General features: G+C 35.6%; 1 protein-coding gene across 1 annotated transcript in view; it reads right to left on the bottom strand.

Annotated features, from left to right (window-relative positions):
- The window catches only part of LOC134264804 (uncharacterized), a 194,911-nt gene that overhangs the window by 132,050 nt on the left and 37,319 nt on the right, over window positions 1-25,542 (bottom strand). Inside the window, exon 2 of the mRNA XM_062747082.1 lies at window positions 9,342-9,536. Coding sequence (XP_062603066.1) covers window positions 9,342-9,536 — 195 coding nt within the window. The remainder of the gene's footprint in view (window positions 1-9,341; window positions 9,537-25,542) is intronic.

The following is a 25,542-nucleotide window of genomic DNA, read 5'->3' as shown; positions in this document are numbered from 1 at the left end:
AATAAATTAAGCTTGACATTCTGAACAACTTTGCTTCTTCGACGTATCACAAATTCTCAATACTTTTTGAGATATAAAAGAAAAACTGTTGGCCCCTCCAGGCCCCTGATTTGAGGGGCCAGCCCTTTTTTCGAGATGTCAGTTGACAGATCTTTAAATTATACACCTTTTTGTTCTTTTAACAAAATATTTCTAGGTAAAAAGTTATCGTTGAAAAGGTGCTTAAAATTTTGAAATTCTTGATAAGACTATTTTCGGGCCATAGCGAGCGTCGGCGCTTCGTACTTCCGGTAGTTGTGATATACTTAGTGCACTTCTCCAAAGGTTGCTCTAAGCATCACTGAAAATTTCAAGCTTCTGTGTTAAGTGCTTTTTGAGAAAACTGCCGGACAAAGTGACCCTCTAAAAATCACTAAATCGCAGAAAACTCCGAACCGGAAGTGACGTCATCAAAATAAAATAATATATATCTAGATTTTTTGATGTTCTATCAGACCTGAAAGTTTCATGAAAATCGATTGAGCCGTTCTAGAGAAATCGCGCGTACAAAATCGGTAAGAAAAAAAAAAACAATAATAACTAGAGCAAAGCTCGTTGCAAAGCAACGAGTAGGTCTTCCGTCCTGTTTGACCGGAAGTAGCTTTCATTTTTAACAAAAATGAGAAATAACGCCCAAAAATGCTTTGAATCCTTTAAAGCTATGTTAATTAATGCAAAAATAAGCCATTTTTGCTACTTCCGGTTTGACCGGAAGTAACAACGACGGACGGAAAATTAATTTTCAAGCTCCCAGAGACATATGTTACCCAAAAACTTGTCAAGAACGGCAAAAATACGGCTTTTTAGACTACTTCCGGTTTGGCCGGAAGTGACGACGCCGGTCGTATTTTGACGACTCCAATAGATTCAACTTGACATTTTGAACAACTTTGCTTCTTTAACGTATTACAAATTCTTAATACTTTTTGAGATATAAAGTAAAAACTTTCGGTCCCTCTACGTCCCTAATTTTAGGGGCCAGCCCTTTTTTCGAGATATCTTTTGAAAGGTCTTGAAATTCTACACTTTTTTTGTTCTACATGCTTTGACAAAATATTTCTAGGTAAAAAGTTATCGTAGAAAAGGTGTTAAAAATTTTGATATTCTTGATAGGACTATTTTCGAGCCATAGTGGGCGTCAGAGCTTCGTACTTCCGGTGGTTGTGATATACGAAATTCACTTCTCCTAAGGTTGCTCTAGCATCACTGAAAATTTCATGCTTCTGTGTTAAGTGCTCTTTGAGAAAACTGCCGGACAAAGTGACCCTCTGAAAATCACTAAAATGCGGAAATCTCAAAACCGGAAGTGACGTCATCAAAACAAAAAAATATATATTTAGTTTTTTCCATCCTCTATTAGTCCTGAAAGTTTCATGAAAATCGAGCGAGCCGTTTTCGAGAACTCGCGTGCACAAAATCGGTAAGAAAAAAAAACAATAATAATAATAACTAGAGCAAAGCTCGTTGCAAAGCAACGAGTAGGTCTTCCGTCTGGTTTTGACCGGAAGTGCCGGAAGTGACGGAACAAAAGAAAGCAATGAGCTAAGTAGTCTCCAGTGACTTTATAATTTCAATTTTGCATCAAAACCTTCAAAAAAGCCATTTTTTGCTACTTCCGGTTTGACCGGAAGTGACGACGACGGACGGAAAAATTACTTTTTATGCTCCCAGAGACAAATGTAACCCAAAATCTTGTTGAGAACGGCAAAAAAACGCGTTTTCCGACTACTTCCGGTTTGGCCGGAAGTGACGTCGCCGGACGTATTTTGACGACTCCAATAGATTAAGCTTGAAATTTTGAACAACTTTGCTTCTTTGACGTATTACAAATTCTAAATAGTTTTTGAGATAAAAAGAACAAATTTTCGGCCCCTCTCAGCCCCTGATTTAAGGGGCCAGCCCTTTTTGTGAGGTATCAGTTAAAAGATCTTGGAATTCTTAACTTTTTTTGTTCTACATGTTTTAACAAAATATTTTCAGGTAAAAAGATATCGTAAAAAATGTGTCAGAAATTTTGAAATTCGCGATAGGACTTTTTTCGGCCCATAGCGAGCGCCAACGTGCGGCACTTCCGGAGAAAGAGAGTGGTGTGTGACAAAAGAGCACACGTTGTTCTATCATCGCTGAAAATCTCATGTTTCTGTCTTAAGGCGTTTTCGAGAAAAATGATGGACAATGAGACCCCCTGAAAATCACTAAATCGCAAAAATCTCAAAACCGGAAGTGACGTCATCAAAACAAAAAATTATATGTCAGGTTTGTTTGATGTTCTATCAGTCCTGAAAGTTTCATGAAAATCTATCCAGCCGTTTTCGAGAAATCGCGTGCACAAAATCGGTAAGAAAAAAAACAATAATAATAATAATAACTAGAGCAAAGCTCGTTGCAAAGCAACGAGTAGGTCTTCCGTCCAGTTTTGACCGGAAGTGCCGGAAGTGACATGAACAAAAGAAAGAAATGAGCTAAGTCGTCTCCAATGACTATATAATTTCAATTTTGCATCAAAACCTTAAAAATAAGCTATTTTCGGCTACTTCCGGTTTGACCGGAAGTGACGACGACGGACGGAAAATTTATTTTTATGCCCCCAGAGACATATTTTATCTAAAAACTTGTCAAGAACGGCAAAAATACGCATTTTCCGACTACTTCCGGTTTGGCCGGAAGTGACGACGCCGGACGTATTTTGACGACTCCACTAGATAAAGCTTGACATTTTGAACAACATTGCTTCTTTGACGTATTACAAATTCTCAATACTTTTTGAGATATAAACGAAAAACTTTCGGCCCCTCTAGGCCCTTTATTTTAGGGGCCAGCTCTTTTTTTGAGATATCATTTGAAAGATCTTCAAATTCTACACTTCTTTTGTTCTACACGCTTTGACAAAATATTTCTAGGTAAAAAGTTATCATAGAAAAGGTGTTAAAAATTTTGAAATTCTTGATACCACTTTTTTCGGGCCATACGAGCGTCGGCGCTTCGTACTTCCGGTGGTTGTGATATACGAAATTCACTTCTCCAAAGGTTGCTCTAGCATCACTGAAAATTTCGTGCTGCTATATTAAGTGCTTTTTGAGAAAACTGCCGGACAAAGTGACCCTCTGAAAATCACTAAAACGCGGAAATCTCAAAACCGGAAGTGACGTCATCAAAACAAAAAAATATATATCTAGTTTTTTCCATGTTCTATCAGTCCTGAACGTTTCATGAAAATCGAGTGAGCCGTTTTCGAGAACTCGCGTGCACAAAATCGGTAAGAAAAAAACAATAATAATAATAAAACTAGAGCAAAGCTCGTTGCAAAGCAACGAGTAGGTCTTCCGTCCTGTTTTGACCGGAAGTGACGTCAACAAATGAAAGCAAAGGAGCTAAGTGGTCTCCATTGCCTTTATAATTTTGTTTTTGCATTTCAACCTTCAAAAATAAGCTATTTTTGGCTACTTCCGGTCAAACCAGAAGTGACCGGAAGTAGCCAAAAATAGCTTATTATTATGTCAACGGACAAAATTAAGTTTTATGCTTCCAGATACATATGTTACCCAAAAATATGTCAAGAACGGGAAAAATATGCATATTCTGACGACTTCCGGTATGACCGGAAGTGACGTCGCCGGACGCATTTTGACGACTTCATCGGATTAAGCTTGAAATTTTGAACAACTTTGCTTTTTAAACGTATAACAAATTCTCAATACTTTTTGAGATATAAATGAAAAACTTTCGGCCCTTCTAGGCCCTTTAGTTTAGGGGCCAGCCCTTTTTACGAGGTATCATTTGAAAGATCATGTAATTCTACACTTCTTTTGTTCTATATGTCTTAACAAAATATTTGTATGTGAAAAGATATCGAAGAAAAGGTGTTAGAAATTTTAAAATTCTCGACATGCCCTTTTTTGGACCATAGCGAGCGTCGGCGTGCAGCACTTCCGGTAAAAATGAAATGCGTATGTCACATCTACAGACATTGCTCTATCATTGCTCGAAAAACTCAAGTTTCTATCTTAAGCCGTTTTTGAGAAAACTCGCGGACAAACTGACCCCATGAAAATCACTAAATCGCAAAAATCTCAAAACCGGAAGTGACGTCATCAAAACAAAAAATTATATATCAGCTTTGTTTGATGCTTTATCAGTCCTGAAAGTTTCATGAAAATCGAGCGAGCCGTTTCTGAGAAATCGTGTACACAAAATCGGTAAGAAAAAAAACAATAAAAATAATAAAAATAGTGGAAAAGAAACCAAAGAATAACAAGAAGGTCTTCCGCTGAAGACGGAAGACCTTAAATAGTGGAAAAGAAACCTAAGAATAACAGTAAGGTCTTCCGCTGAAGACGGAAGACCTTAGTAAAAATAGTGGAAAAGAAACCTAAGAATAACAAGAAGGTCTTCCGCTGAAGACAGAAGACCTTAATAATAACTAGATACGATCTCGTTGCGAGCAACGAGTGTGTCTTCCGTCCGATTCATGATGAGATGAGATAAGATTTTGATTGAGATTTTCATTCTAAAGTAATGATTTTCCATAATCTATAAAAGACATTAAACATTAAAGACTTAAAAAATCGGCTTTTGGCTCCTCACGGCCCCTAATTTTAAGAATCAGCCCTTTTTATTAATACCATCTTAAAGCTCTTAGGATTTTGAAAACTTTTTGTTGAACAACTATTCAGAGATTCTTTTTATTTTCGAGTTATTTGCATGACAAATATTTAGGAGCCAACCCTTCAACTCCTTAATGGGGACGTTTAGAGATAAATGAAAGGTTGCATATTGTTCAGAACATGATTTTGGACATCTTTTTTTCAATATAACTTAAAATATTTCTCACTTTCAAGATATAAAAGTCAAAGAATAAGCATTCTGGCCCCTCGTGGCCTTTAATTATGTACCATACGACATAAAAGTCATAATATATAGTTGTAAAAGGTTGAGTTAAACATATTTGCTTCAGCAATTTATTACAAAATATTAACTGATAAAGAGTTATCGATTAAAGTTTTTTAGCCCCTCTTGGCCCCTAATTTGAGTTCCTAGCCCCTTTTTCTTAATTTTGTCTTAAAGCTCTTTTGATTTTGAACACTTTTCGTTCAACAACTTTACAGAGATTCTGCTTCGTTTTCGAGTTATTTGCAAAAGAAATATTTAGGGGCCAACCCTTCAACTCCCTAACGGGGACGTTTCGCGAAAAATGAAAGGTTGCATATTGTTTAGAACATTATTTTAAACATCTTTTGTTCAATATTACTTATCAAAATATTTCTCACTTTCGAGATATAAAGCATCGAAGATTTTGCATCCTTGCCCCTTGTGGCCCCTAATTATGTACCATACGACATAAAAATCATGATATATAGTTGTAAATGGTTGAGTTAAACATCTTTGCTTAGTAATGTATTACAAAATATTAGCTGAAAAAGAGTTATCGATTGAAGACTTCTGTTCCCTCTTGGCCCCTAATTAGAGTGCCCAGCCCCTTTTTCTTAATTTTGTCTTAAAGCTCTTATGATTTTGAACACTTTTTGTTCAACAACTATTCAGAGATTCTTTTTCGTTTTCGGGTTATTTGCAAAAGAAATATTTAGGGGCCACCCCTTCAACTCCCTAACAGGGACGTTTAGCGAAAAATGAAAGGTTGCATATTGTTTAGAACATTATTTTGAACATCTTTTGTTCAATATTTTTAATCAAAATATTTCTCTCTTTCGAGATATAAAGCATCGAAGATTTAGCATTTTGGCCCCTTGTGGCCCCTAATTATGTACCATACGACATAAAAATCATAATACATTGTTGTAAATGGTTGAGATAAACATCTTTGCTTCAGTAATGTATTACAAAATATTAACTGATAAAGAGTTATCAATTGAAGACTTTTGGCCCCTCTTGGCCCCTAATTTGAGTGCCAAGCCCCTTTTTCTTGATTTCATCTTAAAGCTCTTATGATTTTGAACACTTTTTGTTCAACAACTATTCAGAGATTCTTTTTCGTTTTCGAGTTATTTGCAAAAGACATATTTAGGGGCCAACCCTTCAACTCCCTAACAGGGACGTTTAGCGAAAAATGAAAGGTTGCATATTGTTCAGAATATTATTTTGAACATCTTTTGTTCAACATTGCTCATCAAAATATTTGTCATTTTTTGAGATATAAAGCGTCAAAGATTTAGAATTCTGGCCCCTTATGGCCTCTAATTATGTACCATACGACATTAAAATCATAATATATAGTTGTAGATCGTCGAGATAAATGTTTGCTTCAGTAATGTATTACAAAATATTAACTAATAAAGAGTTACTGATTGAAGACTTTTGGCCCCTCTCGGCCCCTAATTTGAGTGCCCAGCCCCTTTTTCTTGATTTTATCTTAAAGCTCTCATAAATTTGAACACTTTTTGTTCAACAACTATTAAAAGATTCTTTTTTGTTTTCGTGTTATTAGCAAAAGAAATATTTAGGGGCCAACCCTTCAACTCCTTAATGGGGACGATTAGCGAAAAATGAAAGGTTGCATATTGTTCAGAACATTATTTTGAACATCTTTTGTTCAATTTTGCTTATCAAAATATTTCTCACTTTCGAGATATAAAGCGTCAAAGATTTAGAATTCTGGCCCCTTATGGCCCCTTATTATGTACCATACGACATAAATATCATAATATATAGTTGTAGATCGTCGAGATGAACATCTTTGCTTCAGTAATGTATTACAAAATATTAACTAATAAAGAGTTACCGATTGAAAAATTTTGGCCACTCTTGGCCCCTAATTTGAGTGCCCAGCCCCTTTTTCTTGATTTCATCTTAAAGCTCTCATAAATTTGAACACTTTTTGTTCAACAACTATTAAAAGATTCTTTTTTGTTTTCGTGTTATTAGCGAAAGAAATATTTAGGGGCCAACCCTTCAACTCCTTAATGGGGACGATTAGCGAAAAATGAAAGGTTGCATATTGTTCAGAACATTATTTTGAACATCTTTTGTTCAGTATTGCTTATCAAAATATTTCCCACTTTCGAGATATAAAGCGACAAAAATTTGGCATTCTGGCCCATTGTGGCCCCTAATTATGTATCATATATTATAAAAATTATAATATAAAGTTGTAAATTGTTGAGATAAACATTTTTGCTTCAGTAATGTATAACAAAATATTGACTGTTAAAGAGTTATCGAAAAAAGACTTTTGGCCCCTTTTTGCCCTTTATGTGATGATTCAGCACTTTTTTCTTGATATCATATTAAAGATCTTGTCATTCTGCACGAATATCGTTCAGTATGTTTTAACAAAATATTTTTACTTTAAAAGATATGATACAAAATGTCTCGAAAATTCACTCATGATTCGTGTCCTAGATTTTGACCCCACCGAGCTTCCATACTGACACTTCCGGAAAATATCCTGACCCAGGTGCACAAAGGCAACATGTCCTCTATCTTTGGTAAAAATTTCAGCGCTGTAGCTTAAACCGTTATTGAGTTCTGCTCTAGACAAGAAAGCCCTCTAAATTTCGATTAAAGGGCGATAACTTCCGACCGGAAGTGAATTTCAAAAAAGTGAGAAAAACGAATCAAGTTTAGGTGAAGACACATCTTTCCGGAAAATTTCAAGTTAATCGATCGAGTCATCTCCGAGAAATCTTCTGCACAAAAATTGTAAGAAAAAAAAAGGAAGAATAAAAAAAGTGAAAAAGAAACAATAGAATAATAGAAGGGTCTTCCGTTGGAGACGGAAGACCCTAAAAATAGTGGAAAAGAAACCTAAGAATAACAGTAAGGTCTTCCGCTGAAGACGGAAGACCTTAATAAAAATAGTGGAAAAGAAACCTAAGAAAAACAATAAGGTCTTCCGCTGAAGACGGAAGACCTTATTAATAATAAAAAACAGAGTAAAAACAATATGTTCCCCAACTTCGTTTGGGGAACATAATGACCATGTGACCTTGACTTTGATCTTTATGCTAAAAATAGTTTTTTCGAACTTTGTTGCCGCAGGGCGCACAGTGTTTCACAGACGCATCTTGTTCTTACATATCTTGTGCACGCAAGTTCTCGAAATGGGCTTGCTTGATCTTCATGAAACCTTCAGGATTGATAGAACATAAAAAAAACTTTTTTATGCGCCCGGATTGAGAGATCCAGGGCGTATATTGTTTTTGTCCTGTCTGTTTATCTGTTTGTCAGTCTGTCTGTTGTCAACGTTAACCTTCGCCATAATTATTTGAACCATAAGAGATAGGGACTTCGTATTTGCTATGCATTTTGCACTAATAAAGTTCTCTCAAGTGACATCAAGGTTTTTGACCCTGTGACCTTGAATGTGACCTATATGCTAAAAATAACTTTTTCGACTTTTTGACATAACTTTTGAACCACTGGGGGTAGGGACTTCATATTTGGTATGCATACTCCTCTCATAATGTTCTTTCAAATGACATCAAGGTCATTGACATTGTGACCTTGACTGTGACCTATATGCTAAAAATAGCTTTTTCGACTTTTTGCCAAATTTTTTTAACCAAAGGTGATAGGGACTTCATATTTGGTATGCATACTCCACTAATAAAGTTCTTTCAAATGACAGAAAAGTCAATGACCTTGTGACCTTGACCGTGATTTATGTGCTAAAAATAGCTTTTTCGAACTTTGTTGCCGCTGGGCGCATAGTGTTTCACACAGACATCTTGTTCATTTTTTAAATCATGAGGGCATTCTTGTCTATTAATCTCCTTTTAACACAGCATAACTAATGTAAATATACTTCTACTATTAAAAAGAGAACAATAGATAAACATGCGCTGACTATGAATAAAGTCAGTATATGAAGTGGGCGTCCTCATTATCGTACGGAGATTGAAGAAATTGTGATCACCCTTCCTTAAAAAACACATTTAAAATTCGTAAAATACAAACTTTCTTTGATTGTCATTACGTAAAGTTGTAGATAAGATGTTGATCCTTTCTGCAATAAAAAGACAATTCTAAAAGTTTATTTTGACGCAATTTTCGCATGTCCTTAAATGCAGTCATCCTTTAATTGTTTAAATGGACTTTTAGGCATTATTTTTCTTCCTATCTTCCCCCAATTTGTTTCTTATAATTATAATGAATGTCTTTGCAGAGAACTCTTTACTACAACACTTAAAAGCTTGTGTAGCATTTTTATTTCACTGAAAAGAGAAAAAGATCTTTCCGCACATTTGATGTTTTGTGTATTGTTAGTTAACAAATACTGTGATTGTTATTCAGACCGCTCATTCTTTTTCTCAATTTCTCTCTCATAAGACACAGGCATTTCTTACCTCGTGCTTAAGATGTTGTACATCAATGAAAGCTAAATTGACATCCTTTAATCCCTCATCCTTTAGAATGGTCTCGTGAACATTTTTCTTACTGAGAAAAATGGGAATTTTTTCCTCTTTCATGCATTTTTCAAGGTACTCCTTTAGGTCTTCAGTGGATTTTGGTGTGTAAGTTTGCGATACATTTGCCAACTCCTAAAATAAATGAACGATGACTAAAAACTGCTGGAAAATGCATAAGGTTTCCGAAGAGAATGAATATGATGAAAAACATGAAGACGACAGGGAAGTATGAACTTTTATGGCCCTGTCACGTGATAATCTAGAACCAATTAGATAATACGTTGTATAGAATAATTATGATGCGGTATAATGGTGAGTAAATACTGTGAAATCATCAATGTTTGTTGGGGACCATGGTTTTTAGGTCACCTTTATATATCAATTTATGCTACGTTTACACTATGTTCCCGGCAGCCACGGCAGCCCCGTTTGCCCGAAACGTAGTGCGCCGTGAGATTTTGGTTATTTTCCCCTCTATATTCAAGTCTTGACAAGTTCTTTTGCGGTCTTCTACGGTCTTCTACGGAATCCGTAATGGGCCGTATGAAGAAGTTGCCGTGGAGTGCCGGAGGCTCCACGGCGCACTACGGTTCTGCCACGTATGCCAGCACGTTCCCCCCAGGTCTCTTACGTTCTGATAGGTCCCCTCTCGTTTCTCGCGTTCTTATGAAGTTCTTATACGTTTCTCACGTTCTGTCAAGTCTTTCTACGTATGAAACATGGACGCCGGGAAACTATGGATCACGTTTGTACCAGAGAAGGTCTCCTAACCAGAAACAATCATTGTATCATGCCTCTTCGAATATAATACATCATGAATTCCCAAGACGAAGATTTTATTTTCGCGTGTTTGCTGGGTGCATACCTAAAATCACTTCGTAAAAATGAAGAGAACCAGCAGCAGCTACAGAGAGGGAAGGCAGGAGTGCAGCAACTAGGTTGTTCAGACTCGAATGAAACTTCTCTGCAGTGCCCGGCTTTTATATGCTTCCTCTCAGACCGCGTGCGCCGTGTCAGACCGTAGTAGAACGCAACGCACCGGGACCATAAACCGTAACATGCCGGGACGAACCGCGATTGAACGCGAGGAAACGGCTACCATACACCCTAGTTTGCCGTGAGGACCGTGATGAAACGTGGCAGAACGTGATAAAACGGACAACAACCGTGAACTAGCCGTTACAGAACGCGGACTAAACTCAGCAAAACGTCTCAAAACGTGAATGGACAGTGAGATGAATGGAAATATACATTCTCCCGTCCCACAGCGGACTGCCTCCAAGTTCTGTTACGGTCTATTACGTGCTGTCGCGTTTTGTTGCGTTTATTCCGTTTTACTACGACCTACTAAGTTTCACATCTGCAACGTGGCCGCCGTGGCAAATTTTTTGACAGTTTAAAAATCTGGCACGGCATCCACGGCAATCGCGATGAGTTACGTTTGCCCATCCCGTTGCCCCAAGTTTTCTCACGCCCGTCCCGTTTTTTCCACGGTGGCCTGAAACGTGATTGCCGTGGCTGCCGGGAACATAGTGTAAACGTAGCATTACATCTTCAAGAACAATTGTTTTGCTAACATATTTATGCTTTAAATCCTGTGCATGTATAAACAAGTTACTAACAAAATTACGTCCCTGAGAACCAAAAAGAAAGAGGGCGTATAAGGCGTGGACAATCCCCCGCTCTGAGACAAAATGTTTCTCAATTTTCAAAATTCACAGAAAAGTAATATTTTTCTAAAATCATGTTCTCAGTAATGTCATCTTCAAAATATTTTATCATTTTATTTTACTGAAGGAATTATTATTAGATGATCTTAATTTCAAAGTTGACAGTTTCGCATATTTAGTGGAAAATGGGTTTGCTACATGTAGAGCTATAAATCAAAGTACTGAAAGTACTGGAAAGCGCTAAGCATGGGTAGAATTTGAAATTCAGCAGAATTTAAATTCCTTATTGCATTTGCATAAATACATGTAATATTTTGACGGGCAGCTGAAAAAAAAGGGGGGGCGAACTCAGTTGTTTAATTGAAAGAAACTCAGCTCTTGATTGCCTTAAATAACATCGAATGTAAGTTGTATTACTATAACAAAGTATTTAAATATGCAAAAAAAAAAAATAATAATAATAATAACTAGAAAAGAAACTCGTTGCGAGCAACGAGAGGTCTTCCGTCCGATTCTGAAAGAAAAACGTAAAATCAAAATGAAAAAGTGATAAAAAAAAATTTTGGACACATGGGGGATGGAACCCGGGTCGCCAGCGTGGAAATCCAACGCGCTTACCATTACGCCATTGGGGACCACCACATAATTTTTAAATGCGAATATCTCGAGGTTGGAATTTCCGATTTTAAATCAAATTACATATTTATCATTGTCAAATATGTCTCTATTATTCTTATTAATATCAATAAAAAATGTCAAAAAACAAAAAAGTTCAAAAAATTGCCCTTTTTCAATCACTTCCTGTGACGACCGGAAGTGGCGACGACACACGAAATGTTCTTATCACACATTTACAAACCAACCTCTATCATATCTGAAAGTTTGAGAATCCTACCTTTTATAGTTTCTGAGAACATTCACGGAATAGATTTTTAGTGGAAAAAATGAAATTTTGCAATAATTCCTGACCGGAAGTTAATTTTTCCAAATTCTTTTCATATTTCAAAATGGCATGGTACAACACTTATTTCCTGAAAATTTGGTTGAAATTCATTGAGTGGTTTTCGAGAAAATGCTATTTGAAAAGGTCAAAAAAATAAAAATGAAAAATAATAATAACTAGACGAGCTTGTTGCAAAGCAACAAATAAGTCTTCCGTCTAATTCTGAAGACGATGATATCGAGATTGATAGACATTTACGGTTATGTGTGCAAAAAACGAGCCATTTACAAATACTTCCGGCCTGACCGGAAGTGACGGTATTTTAACGACTTTAAATGATCTCTGCCTCTGCTATTTATTATTTTGAACAACTTTCCTTCTATGATGCATAACAAATTGTCAACACTTTTTGAGATATTAGAGAAAACGTTTTGGCCCCTCTGGATCCTTTGTTTTAGGGGCCAGCCCTTTTTCTTGGATATCATTTGAAAGATCATGCAATTCTACACTTCTTTTGTTCTATATGTCTTAACAAAATATTTCTAGGTAAAAAGATATCTTCGAAAAAGTGTTAAAAACTTTGAAATTCGTGATACGTCTATTTTCGGGCCATAGCGAGCGCCGACGTGCGGCACTTCCAATAAAAATGAAATACGTTATACATATCTACAGACTTTGGTCTATTATATCTGAAAGTTTCATGTTTCTATCTTGAGCCATTATTGAGAAAGTCTGCGGACAACCAGACCCTTCAAAAATCATAAAATCGACAATATCTCCAAACCGGAAGTGACGTCATCAAATCAGAAAAAAATGCATAAGGTTCAAGTAATGTAACATAAGTCCTGAAAGTTTCATGGAAATCCATCAAGCCGTATTTGAGAAATCGCGTGCACAAAATCGGTAAGAAAAAAAAGAATAATAAAAGTGAAAAAGAAACCTAAGAATAACAGTAAGGTCTTCCGCTGAAGACGGAAGACCTTAATAACTAGAAAGTCTGCTATTGCAAGCAATAGCATATGTCGCCCCGTACTGGACAAGACTTTCATTTTTATCATCACTAAAACAATGGTCCATTAAGTAAGCTTGGACAACCATCGAGTCGTATCAGTCCTTTCCGTTGGAAACGGAAGACCTTAATTGGGTACATCCCACTAATTATTTTTAGAATCGGTAGGAGAAGAAAGTAGTGCAGGAAAAAATTACAAGTTCCTAAATTTGCAGACTTGCATAAAAGAAATTGGGCAGATGTACTGAACTGAGCCTCATACTTGTTAATTGGCAGTGTCTTTCCTAACAAAAAAGCTTGGCAAATGTAATTTATTAAGAAGATCAGCCGAATTATTTTCTGTATTATAACGCCAATAAGAACTGTGAAATTTCCCTATTTTCACTTTCATTTTTAGAGGTTCTGCTGGAAAACGAATCTGACATTCCACCTCCAATTCGAGCATTTCTGCATTGCACAGGGCTGATGTTTCTTATGAGATGATAAATCATGTGTAAACTTTTTCAGTTTAGCGGAATCATGAACATTTTCGGCGAGATGAATGTTTTGTTTACAGTAGTGATCAAGGCTTCGCGCACCTGTATAGGAGCGGATCCAGGGATTTATGAATGAATAAAAACTGTGGAAACAACGTAGCAATTTTCTAATTTATACTTGCACTATCTAATGAAATGAATAATATACAAGTAATAGATATATAAGAAAACGCAAAATGCTAATAAATGCAGCTAACAATCGATATTTTTTTTTATATAGATAAAATAATTATAAAATCTAGAGACAAGACAGAAGAAGAATGAATGTTGGCAAACTATCAAATCACATCAGGAGAACTGAATTTTATGAATGAAACTTTTAAAACGTTACTTGTAAGTTGTATATGTTATATCTGTGTATTCTACCTGGCACTGCGCTTCAAAAGGGGGGGGGGGGGGGGGGTCGTCTTGAACATAGTACCTTAGCCATAACGTTTGAACGGTAAGGGCTAGGGCTTTCGTATTTCAAATATGTAATCCTTGTGAAAAGAACTTTTATTGGACACGAAGAACTTTGACCCTTTGACCTAGACCTTGGAGAACACATGTGTACATCTTAACCTTTTTTTCTGTTTCGTTTCTATGACAACTGTGAGCGACTCATTACAATTATTTTAAAAGTAGAAATTACTTTGACACATTGCAAGGAATTAACATTGAAAGTTTCAAAACGATTGCTTGAGTAGTTATTGAGAAAATCGAAAATAAAGAATTTTAACATTCCTCTGGTTTCCATGGCAATAATCGATTATTTGAAAATTTTAAATGCAAATCGCACAACTACAGATACTAATCATTAAAATAAAAAAAGTTTCATGACGAACGTTTAAGGGACCAGAGAGAACACTCGCGGACAAAATTCGTCGCTTTTTACAGGTTTCCATGGCAACGGTAGACATATTGGAACTGAACGACCTCACTGCACAACTACAACCAGAGATCGTCCTTTGAGGAAAGTTTCAGGAAAATTGTCCCAGCCATCTCCGAGAAACAGCCTGGATAAAAAAAACATGCGTACAATATCAATATGTCGTCCCAGACTTCGTTCGGGGCGACATAATAATAAGAAACAGTAGAATCACTATAAGGTCTTCCGTGAAGACGGAAGACCTTAATAAAATAACAAAGAGAATCTAATTTACTATCTCTGTGCTATTTTTTAAAGCAAGTGAGTTACTTTTATAATCTTCTTTGTTTTCCGCAACATAGTTACCAGTCCGAAGAACTAGATTACTTGTGTTGCTTTGTGGGTCCAGGTTTTGGCGATAAAATCAAATTTATTTCAATGTAACAGCCCAATTTTTTTTTCTTCTGACTCATCTCATTTCAGATTATGTATAGAGCTCTACATTAGCTGGAAAGCTGGGTTTTGTGGGGGGGGGGGGGTTTGTTTTTTTTTTTTTTTTGGGGGGGGGGGTTAAATGCCTAATCTAAGATGTTACTGTCAGATATCTATATCTTGAACGTAAAGGAGAGAACACAAAACCTTCTAGTGAAATTTTGAACAATAAAATTTATTATTCTGCTCTCAAGAATATTATTCGTACTAACTGAAATTCAAAATTGATTGTCGGCGACCGTGCCTTTCTTTGTTATAATCGGCCGCATATAGGTGATCGATCTATTGGCAGTTGTGTTTGAATGTGCACAGGGAGAAATGAGATATTATTTTTATATTATTAGGTATTATTAGGATTATAAATAAAAGATTTTTTAAAATGGCTTAATATTTTGTTTGAACTGTTTTTAGTTACATTGTATTTTAATTTTTCTCCTCTTCATAGATATCTATAAAGTTTCAATTTTTATATAAAACGGTTTTTCCCCAAAAAAAAAGAAAAAAAAATCCTAGCATGGGAACTTGTAATATATACACGCAATCAATAAAAGTTACTGGGTATACAAATAATGAATAAAAATTGAACTTTTAAATTTTGTATTGAATATGGTACAGTTGAATTACAAATCAATATAATTTTTTTTCTTCAATATTTCACATTTATTGTAATAACGATCCCTCATCGTGCAGCATGCTGCTATAAACATGTAACAAAATTCCCCGAAGACTTAACTTCTTTTTTCATTACATTGCTGTAATATCAATTTTGGGTATTTTGGGCATTTGTCTTTTTGTCATTTTGATGAAAAACCATTCCTATCCTTCATCTCTGACTCTCACGCACATGAATGAACCGAAAATTAAAAACGTTTGACCATTCTTTTTCTCGTGTAATATTTGATGCTGATTTGTAAATATTTGTTTTTAGCTCACCTGAGCCAAAGGCTCAAGTGAGCTTTTCTGATCAAAATTTGTCCGTTGTCTGTCGTTGTCGTCGTTGTAGTTGGCGTCGTTGTCGTTGTCGTAAACTTTTCACATTTTCATCTTCTTCTCAAGAACCACTGGGCCAATTTCAACCAAATTTGCTACAAAGTATCCTTGGGTAAAGGGAATTCAAATTTGTTCAAATGAAGGGCCACGTCCTTTTCCAAGGGGAGATAATAATGAATTAGAGAAAAAATAATGGCATTTTAAAAAAATCTTCTTCTCAAAAACCACTGGGCCAGAAAAGATGAAACTCATGTGGAATCATCCTCAGGTAGTGAAGATTCAAGTTTGTTCAAATCATGACCCCCAGGGGTAGGGTGGGGCCAAAATGGCCGATCAAAGTTTTACATAGGAATATATAGGAAAAATCTTTAAAAATCTTCCTCTCAAGGACCACTGGGCCAGAAAAGATGAAACTAAGGTGGAATCATCCTCAGGTATTGTAGATTCAAGTTTGTTCAAATCATGACCCCCAGGGGTAGGGTGGGGCCAAAATGGCCGATCAAAGTTTTACATAGGAATATATAGGAAAAATCTTTAAAAATCTTCTTCTCAAGAACCACTGGGCCAGAAAAGATGAAACTCACGTGGAATCATCCTCAGGTAGTGTAGATTCAAGTTTGTTCAAATCATAACCCCCAGGGGTAGGGTGGGGCCAAAATGGCCGATCAAAGTTTTACATAGGAATATATAGGAAAAATCTATAAAAATCTTCCTCTCAAGAACCACTGGGCCAGGAAAGGTGAAACTCATTTGAAATCATCCTCAGGTAGTGTAGATTCAAGTTTGTTCAAATCATGACCCCTAGGGGTAGGGTGGGGCCAAAATGGCCGATCAAAGTTTTACATAGGAATATATATGAAAAATATTTAAAAATCTTCTTCTCAAGAACCACTGGACCAGGAAAGATGAAACTCATGTGGAATCATCCTCAGGTAGTGTAAATTCAAGTTTGTATAAATCATGACCCCCGGGGGTAGGGTGGGGCCAAAATGGCCGATCAAAATTTAACATCAGGAAATTAGGAATATATAGGAAAAATCTTCTTCTCAAGAACCATTGAGACAGGAAAGATGAAACTCCTGTGGAATCATCCCCAGGTAGTGTAGATTCAACTTTGTTCAAATCATGACCCTCGGGGGTAGGGTGGGGCCAAATGGCCGATAAAAGTTTAACATAGGAATTTCTAGGGAATCATTTTAATATCTTCTTTTCTAGTACTTTAAAGCCATGCTTAGTGATATTTATAGGGAATCATCCTTAGGTAGTGTGGATTCAAGCTTTGTTCAAATCATGACCCCCTGGGGGGTTAAAATTCAAGGCCCCCCCCCTCTCAGTAAACTTTCAGTTCTGATCTGATGTGTGCTTTTTCCTAGCCAATTGCTCAGGTGAGCGATGTGGCCCCTGGGCCTCTTGTTTAAATAAAAATGTTATGTTAAATACTCTTCTACTTAGAAATAAAAATATACCATATTAAAATTCGTTCGTATTTGCCTTTCACTCATTTTAGCGGAAATACTTTAACATGCGTCAGTTTTTTTTTTTCACTATATTCATGTAAAACATGCTGACAAGAATGAAATAGCCACAACACCCAAGCGTTCAGTGTAAAGGAATTTTTTGCATCAAAATATTTTGTTACAGGTAAAGACTACAAATTAATTAAGTATAGACTATCTATATAAATGCGTTCAAGTTTACAATTTCTGCTACTAATGGATGATGAGATGCTGTGAAATCATTATCATTGATAGCCTTTTGCATGATGCAAGTGTGATAATTAAAAGGCTCGTTTGTATTTACATTTAATTGCCCAGACATTCCCAAAATTCTAGAATTCATCTCGAAAACCTGCAGCAAAATTTAAATTCTAATCGACTTCTTTTATCAAAATTTTCCCGAACTTTTTCGTAGTCCTCTGACTTTTCCCTTTAATTTATGACACTCGGAACTCGAAAGTTACCCGATAGGTGTCGTTTTTGAACCACTTCCGTAATTTCTGGTTTGACATTTCCAAATTTTTCACGTTTGACGCTGAATACTCGGATAATTGAGGAATGCCTGGCAATTAAATGGCACGATTAAAGACAAAAATATCTACTGAAACAACATATCATGACACATTTTGGTGACATGTAGTAGGTATATGATATTTTAGACCCGATATTCAAGAGGGGTCCGAATTAACAAACCGAAGTGGCCTACCTTCTCTATTTTATAATACCAGGCCAGGGTATGACTTTTTCAGTAAATCGTTAAATCTATGTTATTTTCTGGTTTTTTATATACTAAGGTTGTAAATAAGTACTAGAAACATAATTCATGACAAAAAAAGAAAAAAAAAGAAGACCTCCATTGATTTTGAGGTCAAAAGGTCAAAGGTCAAGGTCATTAATAAGCAAATTCTGTCTGTTATAACACTTTCGTTTCCACACGATATCTCGAGAACCCTTTGAGCTTTTGCAATGACATTTTACATAACAACTTCCTGTGGCCCAAGGAAGACCCCTATTGATTTTGAGGTCAAAAGGTCAAAGTTCAAGGTCGTAAATGTATGCATTCTGTCTGTGTGTAACACTATCCTTTCCGGGCGATATTTCAAGAAGGTTTTGAGCTTTTGCAATGAAATTTTATACCAAAAGTCCCTAAGACCTCTCTCACCCCTCTCAAAGTGTCCCGCCCCGTTTGTTTTATAAGTATTTTTGTATTACATGTCGCTATTTTTAGCACAGGGACATGACATGAGTGTTATTACGTATAAAACAGGTTCTCGGCGGACTCAATGTTCTTATTACATCTATTAGAACTGTTTAATAAAGTTTAAATTAGACACCATGCATTGTGTTAAATTTTGAAAATATCGAACGTGGATGTATATACATGTATTAGACTTCATCTTTGTATAAACTCGTAGTTTAAATAAATGGTGATTTATGTAGCGGTTCCGTGGCGTAGTGGCATGTCTCCAGCTTCACCTTGGGGAGATCCGGGTTCGATTCCGTGATGATGCAATTTTCTTTTTTTTATGAAATTTTTTTTTTTTACTAAATGATAGTATTCAGCATATGAAATGAAAAATTTATAAGGTGTGGCTTCTACAAACTCATAAAATTATCACAGAGTGATAAATATTCCATAAAAAGAAACTTCTATACACAATATAAAGAATAAGCAATCAAATTTTTATATCCATATTGGCATATTTTATTTGCTTCAGTATACATTTAATAATTTTTCAACTTAAGTCAGGGGGATCCGACACCCCCCTCCTCCCCGAACTGCGCATGGTTTACTTTTTCCCTAAGCGGGGGATACAAATTCTTTGAATTAGCTTGATTTTTTTTATATTGAAAAAGGTCTTCAGCGGGATAAATTCGTTACACAGTCAGTTAGTGACCTAATACGGAGTCATACAGGGTGTGAAATGGAAATCCCTATTGGGACTCGGCTTCGCCTCGTCGTTAGTACATGTTTCACACCTCGAACAAAGGGTTTTTGCTGCTACCAAATCACTTGGTACACCCTAGTCCGAAAAATCTGACGTTTTCTGGCTTTTTTACGATTTTCATATTTTACAAGCCAGGAAAACGTCAGAACCGGCGCCATTACGAAAACTGGGAATTTCACCGTCTCCAACCGAAGTTGATTTTCTATACTTGGGAACCGAATTAGATGCCGAAATCACAATTCATCAATGGCACAATACTACTAGAACTCACCAATAGCGATGAATAGAAATTACCACTCCACATTCCGATTCAGAACTTGCACGATTTTAAAATGCACGAAATGAAAACAAATCTCGACAGTCAGATAAAATGTGTTCATCGGATTATATTATTTCATAAACGAAACAAAAAAACGATGTTGGTGAGTACTAAAGGTTTTGTACTATTGATAATATGTGAATTCAGCATTTAATTCGGTTTACAAGTATCGAAAATCAACCTCTGAATGCCGCCAGTTGGAGGCGGCGATTTCCCAGTTTTCGTAATGGCGCCGGTTCTGACGTTTTCCTGGCATGTAAAATATCAAAATCGTAAAAAAAAGCCAGAAAAACGTCAGATTTTTCGGACTAGGTACACCCCAAGCCCACGCTTCATGGTTGGGTGACTCTGCCATTGTGTGCATAATTATTAAGAAAATCATTACCAATGATAGGTTACAATCATGGACACAGGGCAAGGTCACCAGACAATGAATAATGGACCTGATGTGCTACATAGTCAAAAATCTACAAAATTGCATAAATTAGTACAGGAAGAAATTAAGATCTCTTTCTCTTCTTCAGTCTTTCTTTCTGAATTATTCAACTTAAGCCAAAAAAATAACACGAAAAATTAAAATTAAAATCAAAAGTAAAAGAGAAATTTAGGAAATGTCTAGTATTTGATTGAATATTTTGGATTGTCCATTTACATTGGTATTTAATCAAAATTATCGAATCGAGAAGTGAAATCAATAAAATTTTACTTACTATTTAATTTATTCTTCGATTCCAATAAACAGATATGGATTGATTGGGACGCAACAAAAAGTTTAAATACGATCTGTTAAGAAGTTCAAATTTGCAGGAACCGTCCTATATTGCTCATGTAATGTATATCCAAACGCAAACCTTTATTTTCCTGCTTTTCGTTTTCTGGGGAATTCTTTGCTTTTCAGGAGAAATTTACCACCCAAAACAAATGTTTAATAATGTCCATGAAACTAAAATGCCCCTGACTTAAATCCATTAAAATAACAAGACTATCTACATACAGAGATTAATTTTTGAATCTATAGAAATGAACCTGTTTTGTGTTTGAAAACTACTCACTGTAGACCGTCACCTGACAGGTAGATATTACCCCAAGGGTATTATTATCACATCTAGGCCTGTACAAAATGGCAACAGTCAGGGTCAAAGTATCGTTATCTTGATTGAATACTAAGAAACACACGAAGATTTGTAATTAAATAGACAGAGAAACAAAGGGCTTAATTTCTCGTGTGAAGCATGTACTAAGTATGTTGTTAAACTTTTCCCTCGCCATTCGATTTGGTCCCTCGCTTCGCTCGGCACCAAATCTCATGGTACTCGGGAAAAGTTTACCAACATATACTTAGGTCACTAACTGGCTGTGTAACTAACAGTATCACTCCTCGAAATTGAGTTCGTCATTTGAAATGAACATAATATAACAAGAATAGATAGGGATTACTCCACATCCAAAGATATTAGACTTTCAGATTTAATTATGTTTAACAGTGTTTAATGACTTAAAAAAACTGCACTGTCTGGTCATGGAACTGGTGTAAATTTCGTGAGTCCGTAGCATTACGGTCACCCCGTCTCCCAACAAACAGTACACATACCTGTGTCTGCAAAACCAGTTTGCCTTGGTCTATACACGCGTGCGATTGAGAACTTTGTCAAACGCATCAAGCGAGCTCGGAGAAACACGTATTGTTTTGCCGAGAAGTTATCATGTCAGACAAAACTTTTTTCTGAATAAGATCATATAAATATGAATTCTGATTAATAAAAAATTAAACAATCCCGGTTTTCAGTTAAGAAATATCCAACCCCGAACCCGGTTCTGTTTTTGCTACACATTTTATAATTACGCTCCCTACAGTTTACACACTCTACGCACTTGCAGAATTCGACCAGGGATTGAAAATTTCGTCATTTAATAATACACATAATGATTATTTTTTTCTGTAAGAGGAAATTCTATGATAATTGACGGACAATAAACATGAACTTAATACAATTGTTGATATAGTATTATCAATTCATCAGTGAATTATCAATCGAAGAATGACCTAGATATTCTCTGTTATCAAAAATTTAAAAAAAAAAAAAAAAAAACAGGCTCGGTAGTGGGCCTTGATACGAGATAAACATGATCGATAGGGGGCGTTGATAGCGAGCGGAGCGAGCGTCATAACTGCGAGCTCTAACGACAACGCCTGGGCGAAGAGAAAATTCGGACTACTGCACATTCATTCTTCAGAATTTTTTGCCGCAGTAATTTTGACCCACAATGCATCACTTAGCAAAGTTGCGTTCTCGCGAGAATAACGGCAAATGTTCAACAAAAAGTTTACTAGTCTTTATCTAATGGATGTATATTGAAGATAAATAGTAAACGAAACGTTCTTCATTAACTTTCGGCACTGTTCAGGTTTTTTCTTGGTAATTGCAACTAACATACGACGTCATGTGACGTCAGAGTCTAGACGCACCAAATGTCACGTGCGGTTTGACGAGCCCCGTTTGACGAGCGCGATCTTAATAGTTTGTGCTCGCTCTAACGGTCGCACCGTCAACATATTAAAAAGACCATGGAAAATTTCGATACCTACCTAAGAAGCGTTTTGCGCATGCGCTTAGCGCTTAAAAATGCATTTTGAACATGAGTGGGTCAAGTCTCCATTCCTCGTTAACGCTAAAAATGTGATCGGTAAAAAGACGAAAATCCGGGACAGTCGGGAGTACTAGATTTACTGCTTTCACCACCTGTGCTTGAATTCTTTCTGTTGAAATTTTTCATATTAAGCTCCTCTAAACTTTATTTTTAATAATACGTTTTCTACCTCATTCTGCCCAGTTGTAAATTTAATAGGTCACGAGAACCATGCTAATTTCGCTTTCATTTACAGCCTCGATTTCGTTTAAAGAAAATGTTAGACTGGTACCATTACGCAATCGCATATAAGGAACGATAATTAAGACGGGAAATGCACAGATGATAAATGGAAAAACAAAAAACTTTAACCAAAAAAGGGGCCGCTCATTTGGACCGACATTGATAGCATTTTTACCGGTCATGCGAATTTTTTGCCGGCATGACCGGCAGTTTTCCACAACTCTGAAATAAATACTTCAATATATTGTATCAGAAATATTCTGCTTACTGTTATTGCTGAAACGCATGTAACAAAATCCGATGGTAATCAGCATGCACAAAATCTTGCTGGCTAACTGTGACCTCTTAGCTTCGCACCTAGGAAATATTGATCCTTAGTAGTGCCTGACTCCATGACGTCAGGCAATCATTCAAAACAAAGTTACTGGAAAATCCCTGTTTAAATTTCTAGAAATTTATGTGGAACTGTGCACTTATGGAAAGTTTCTCTACCTTGTTTTGAATTTGCGCAATGGATGTCATCCTGTTAACACTTTTAAAATGTTTTGCACATTCTACACAATGAATTACTGATTGTATTATTGTGCCACTTGTGCTTTTACACATGCGCTATGTCTTACTATTTACATGTATATGTTACTAAATTGTTTTGTATGCAATAAAATGTCATTCTTACAATGTACGTAATATGAAGTCAACAATTAATCTATGATCAACAACAACAATCAACAATCAATCAACAAAGATGTATTTCGTGAAAACTACGCTCAAGTTAGACGCTATTCGTGGAGAAAAAAGACACCCTTAAAACAGGCTAGACTAGACTTTTTTCTTATATCCGAATCTTTACTCCCTTCTGTTAGTAGTGTTCAATATGAAAACAGTTACAGATCCGACCATTCTCCAGTTGTGATGTCTTTGAAAATAAATGATTTTATTAAAGGTAAAGGATTTTGGAAATTTAACAATTCTCTTTTAACAGATAAGGCTTACATTGATTCAATTAAACAAAAAACCAATGACGTAAAAGTTCAGTATGCATGCCCAGTGATCAATGTTTCCTAGATACATGTATTTTACTCATGGAAATTAGAGGAAAGACTATATCTTACTCAAGTTATAAGAAGAAAAAGATGCATGAAAGAGAATTATTTTTAGAAAATGAGATTTTACATTTAGAACAAAATCTGACAGAAAGTACATTAGATACCCTTAAAATGAAACAAATAGAACTTGAAGATATACATAAAACAAAGTTAAAGGGACAGGTTATTCGTTCCAGAATGAAATGGATTGATGAAGGTGAAAAACCGTCAAAATATTTTAGTCAACTTGAATCTAGAAATTATTTAAGTAAACAGATACCAAGATTAGAAAAAGAAAATGGATCTATTATTTCAGATCAATATGATATTTTAAATGAAACAAAACTTTTTTATGAAAATCTATATAAAAAAAGAGAAGTTGTTGAAAATGAAAACTACAGCAAAAAATTGTCAGAATATAATGATATTCCAAAGCTGTCTTTTGAAGAAGCTCTAAGTATAGAGGGTCCTGTAACAAAATCAGAGGTTCTAAACTTTCTTAAAAAGATGAAAAATGATAAAAGCCCAGGTCCAGATGGATTCACTTGTGAATTTTTTAAATTTTTTTGGAAGGATATTGGCACATTTATTATAAGAGCAATCAATGATTCATACTTAAGTGGCTGTCTCAGAGAAAACCATGCAAATTGAAAAAAATTGTCCAGATGCAATATCGTAGTAAATTTAAAAGTGACCCATACAAATAAAGATTTGGTCCAAATGACCTAAAATATGATTTACATTTTGTCGTAAGTTGTTTCTATTTTTAGTAACGGGGATTATTTGTTTTCCTATAAAAAAGTGTAAAACGAGCATTGACATTCATTGAAAATGATGCATTTTAAGTGCGTCTTTTAAACATATTTGCTATAATTTTTATTTCAATGTTGCATATGTTATGAAAGTGCAATAGTAGTTAATTATATTCATTAAAAGAAATTTACATATATATTTTGTATTTAGCCACATTATATCAGGGAATATACAAAGAATCTAGATTTTAGCAATCAAGGCTTTTTTTTTTCAAAGTTTGGTTAATCGTATCTTGAAGCGAGGATGATTTTTTTATTTGAATTATACTGTTTTGAATTTATTCAATATAGAAGAAAAACATATTAAAAAATTGTCGTTGGCAAACAACTCTGCACCACAGAAAAAAATTCCAATTACGGGTGAATTTTTCAATATTAATCTTAAATTAAAACATGCCATTTCATGCTAAAAAATGTTACATAAATGATTAAATGGTATTTTCATGACATAATAAATTTTTAGAAATTGTTTATTAATAAAAAAGAAATCTTTTTTCATTTAAATGCCTTTAATTCTAATATTAATATTTAGATTTTTTTGCATTTGCCTAGTCAGAGTTAGGTCCCCTTGCGCAACTCTCCTTTTTTAAAGGTAAATAATTGCACTGGAAAATGTCTATGGGGAAATTAATAATGACACATAAAAGCAGTCAACTTTCTATGGAAAAACTCACAATTTAATGCAAACAAAATGAGTAAAAATTCACAATGATGTGATTTTTATAAATTTTCCTAGATTCCGTGTCATGAAACAGAGGAATATCTCGTGTAGTTGATTGTGACAGAAGCACTGAAAAACGTCTAGCATGTTTGAAGTTCTCAGAGTGTATCAAGTCTTTTTTGTCAAGCCTGGGACACCGTAAGAGAATTTATATGTCTTCCATAAGGGCAAATGTAAACAATGCGCAGTTCGAGGGGAGGGGGTGGGGAGACGGATCCCCTTGACTGAATTTGTAGAATTATCAAATGTATACCTGTAATCCGAGATTCCTCTGATTCTAAACCCCGCTTTTACAGTGTATATTATGACTCAGGGGCGTAGCAACAGGGGGGGGGGGCAGGGGGGGGCCTGGCCCCCCACTTTTTTTCCCAACCTTACTCATACTATAGGAAATGTCA

This window comes from Saccostrea cucullata, unplaced genomic scaffold, assembly GCF_032062105.1.
Source record: "Saccostrea cucullata isolate Sc308-1 unplaced genomic scaffold, CSIRO_AGI_Scuc_v1 ctg863, whole genome shotgun sequence".
Taxonomy (NCBI): domain Eukaryota; kingdom Metazoa; phylum Mollusca; class Bivalvia; order Ostreida; family Ostreidae; genus Saccostrea; species Saccostrea cuccullata.
Note: the sequence above shows the minus strand (reverse complement) of the source record. Positions and strands in the feature narration are given on the sequence as shown.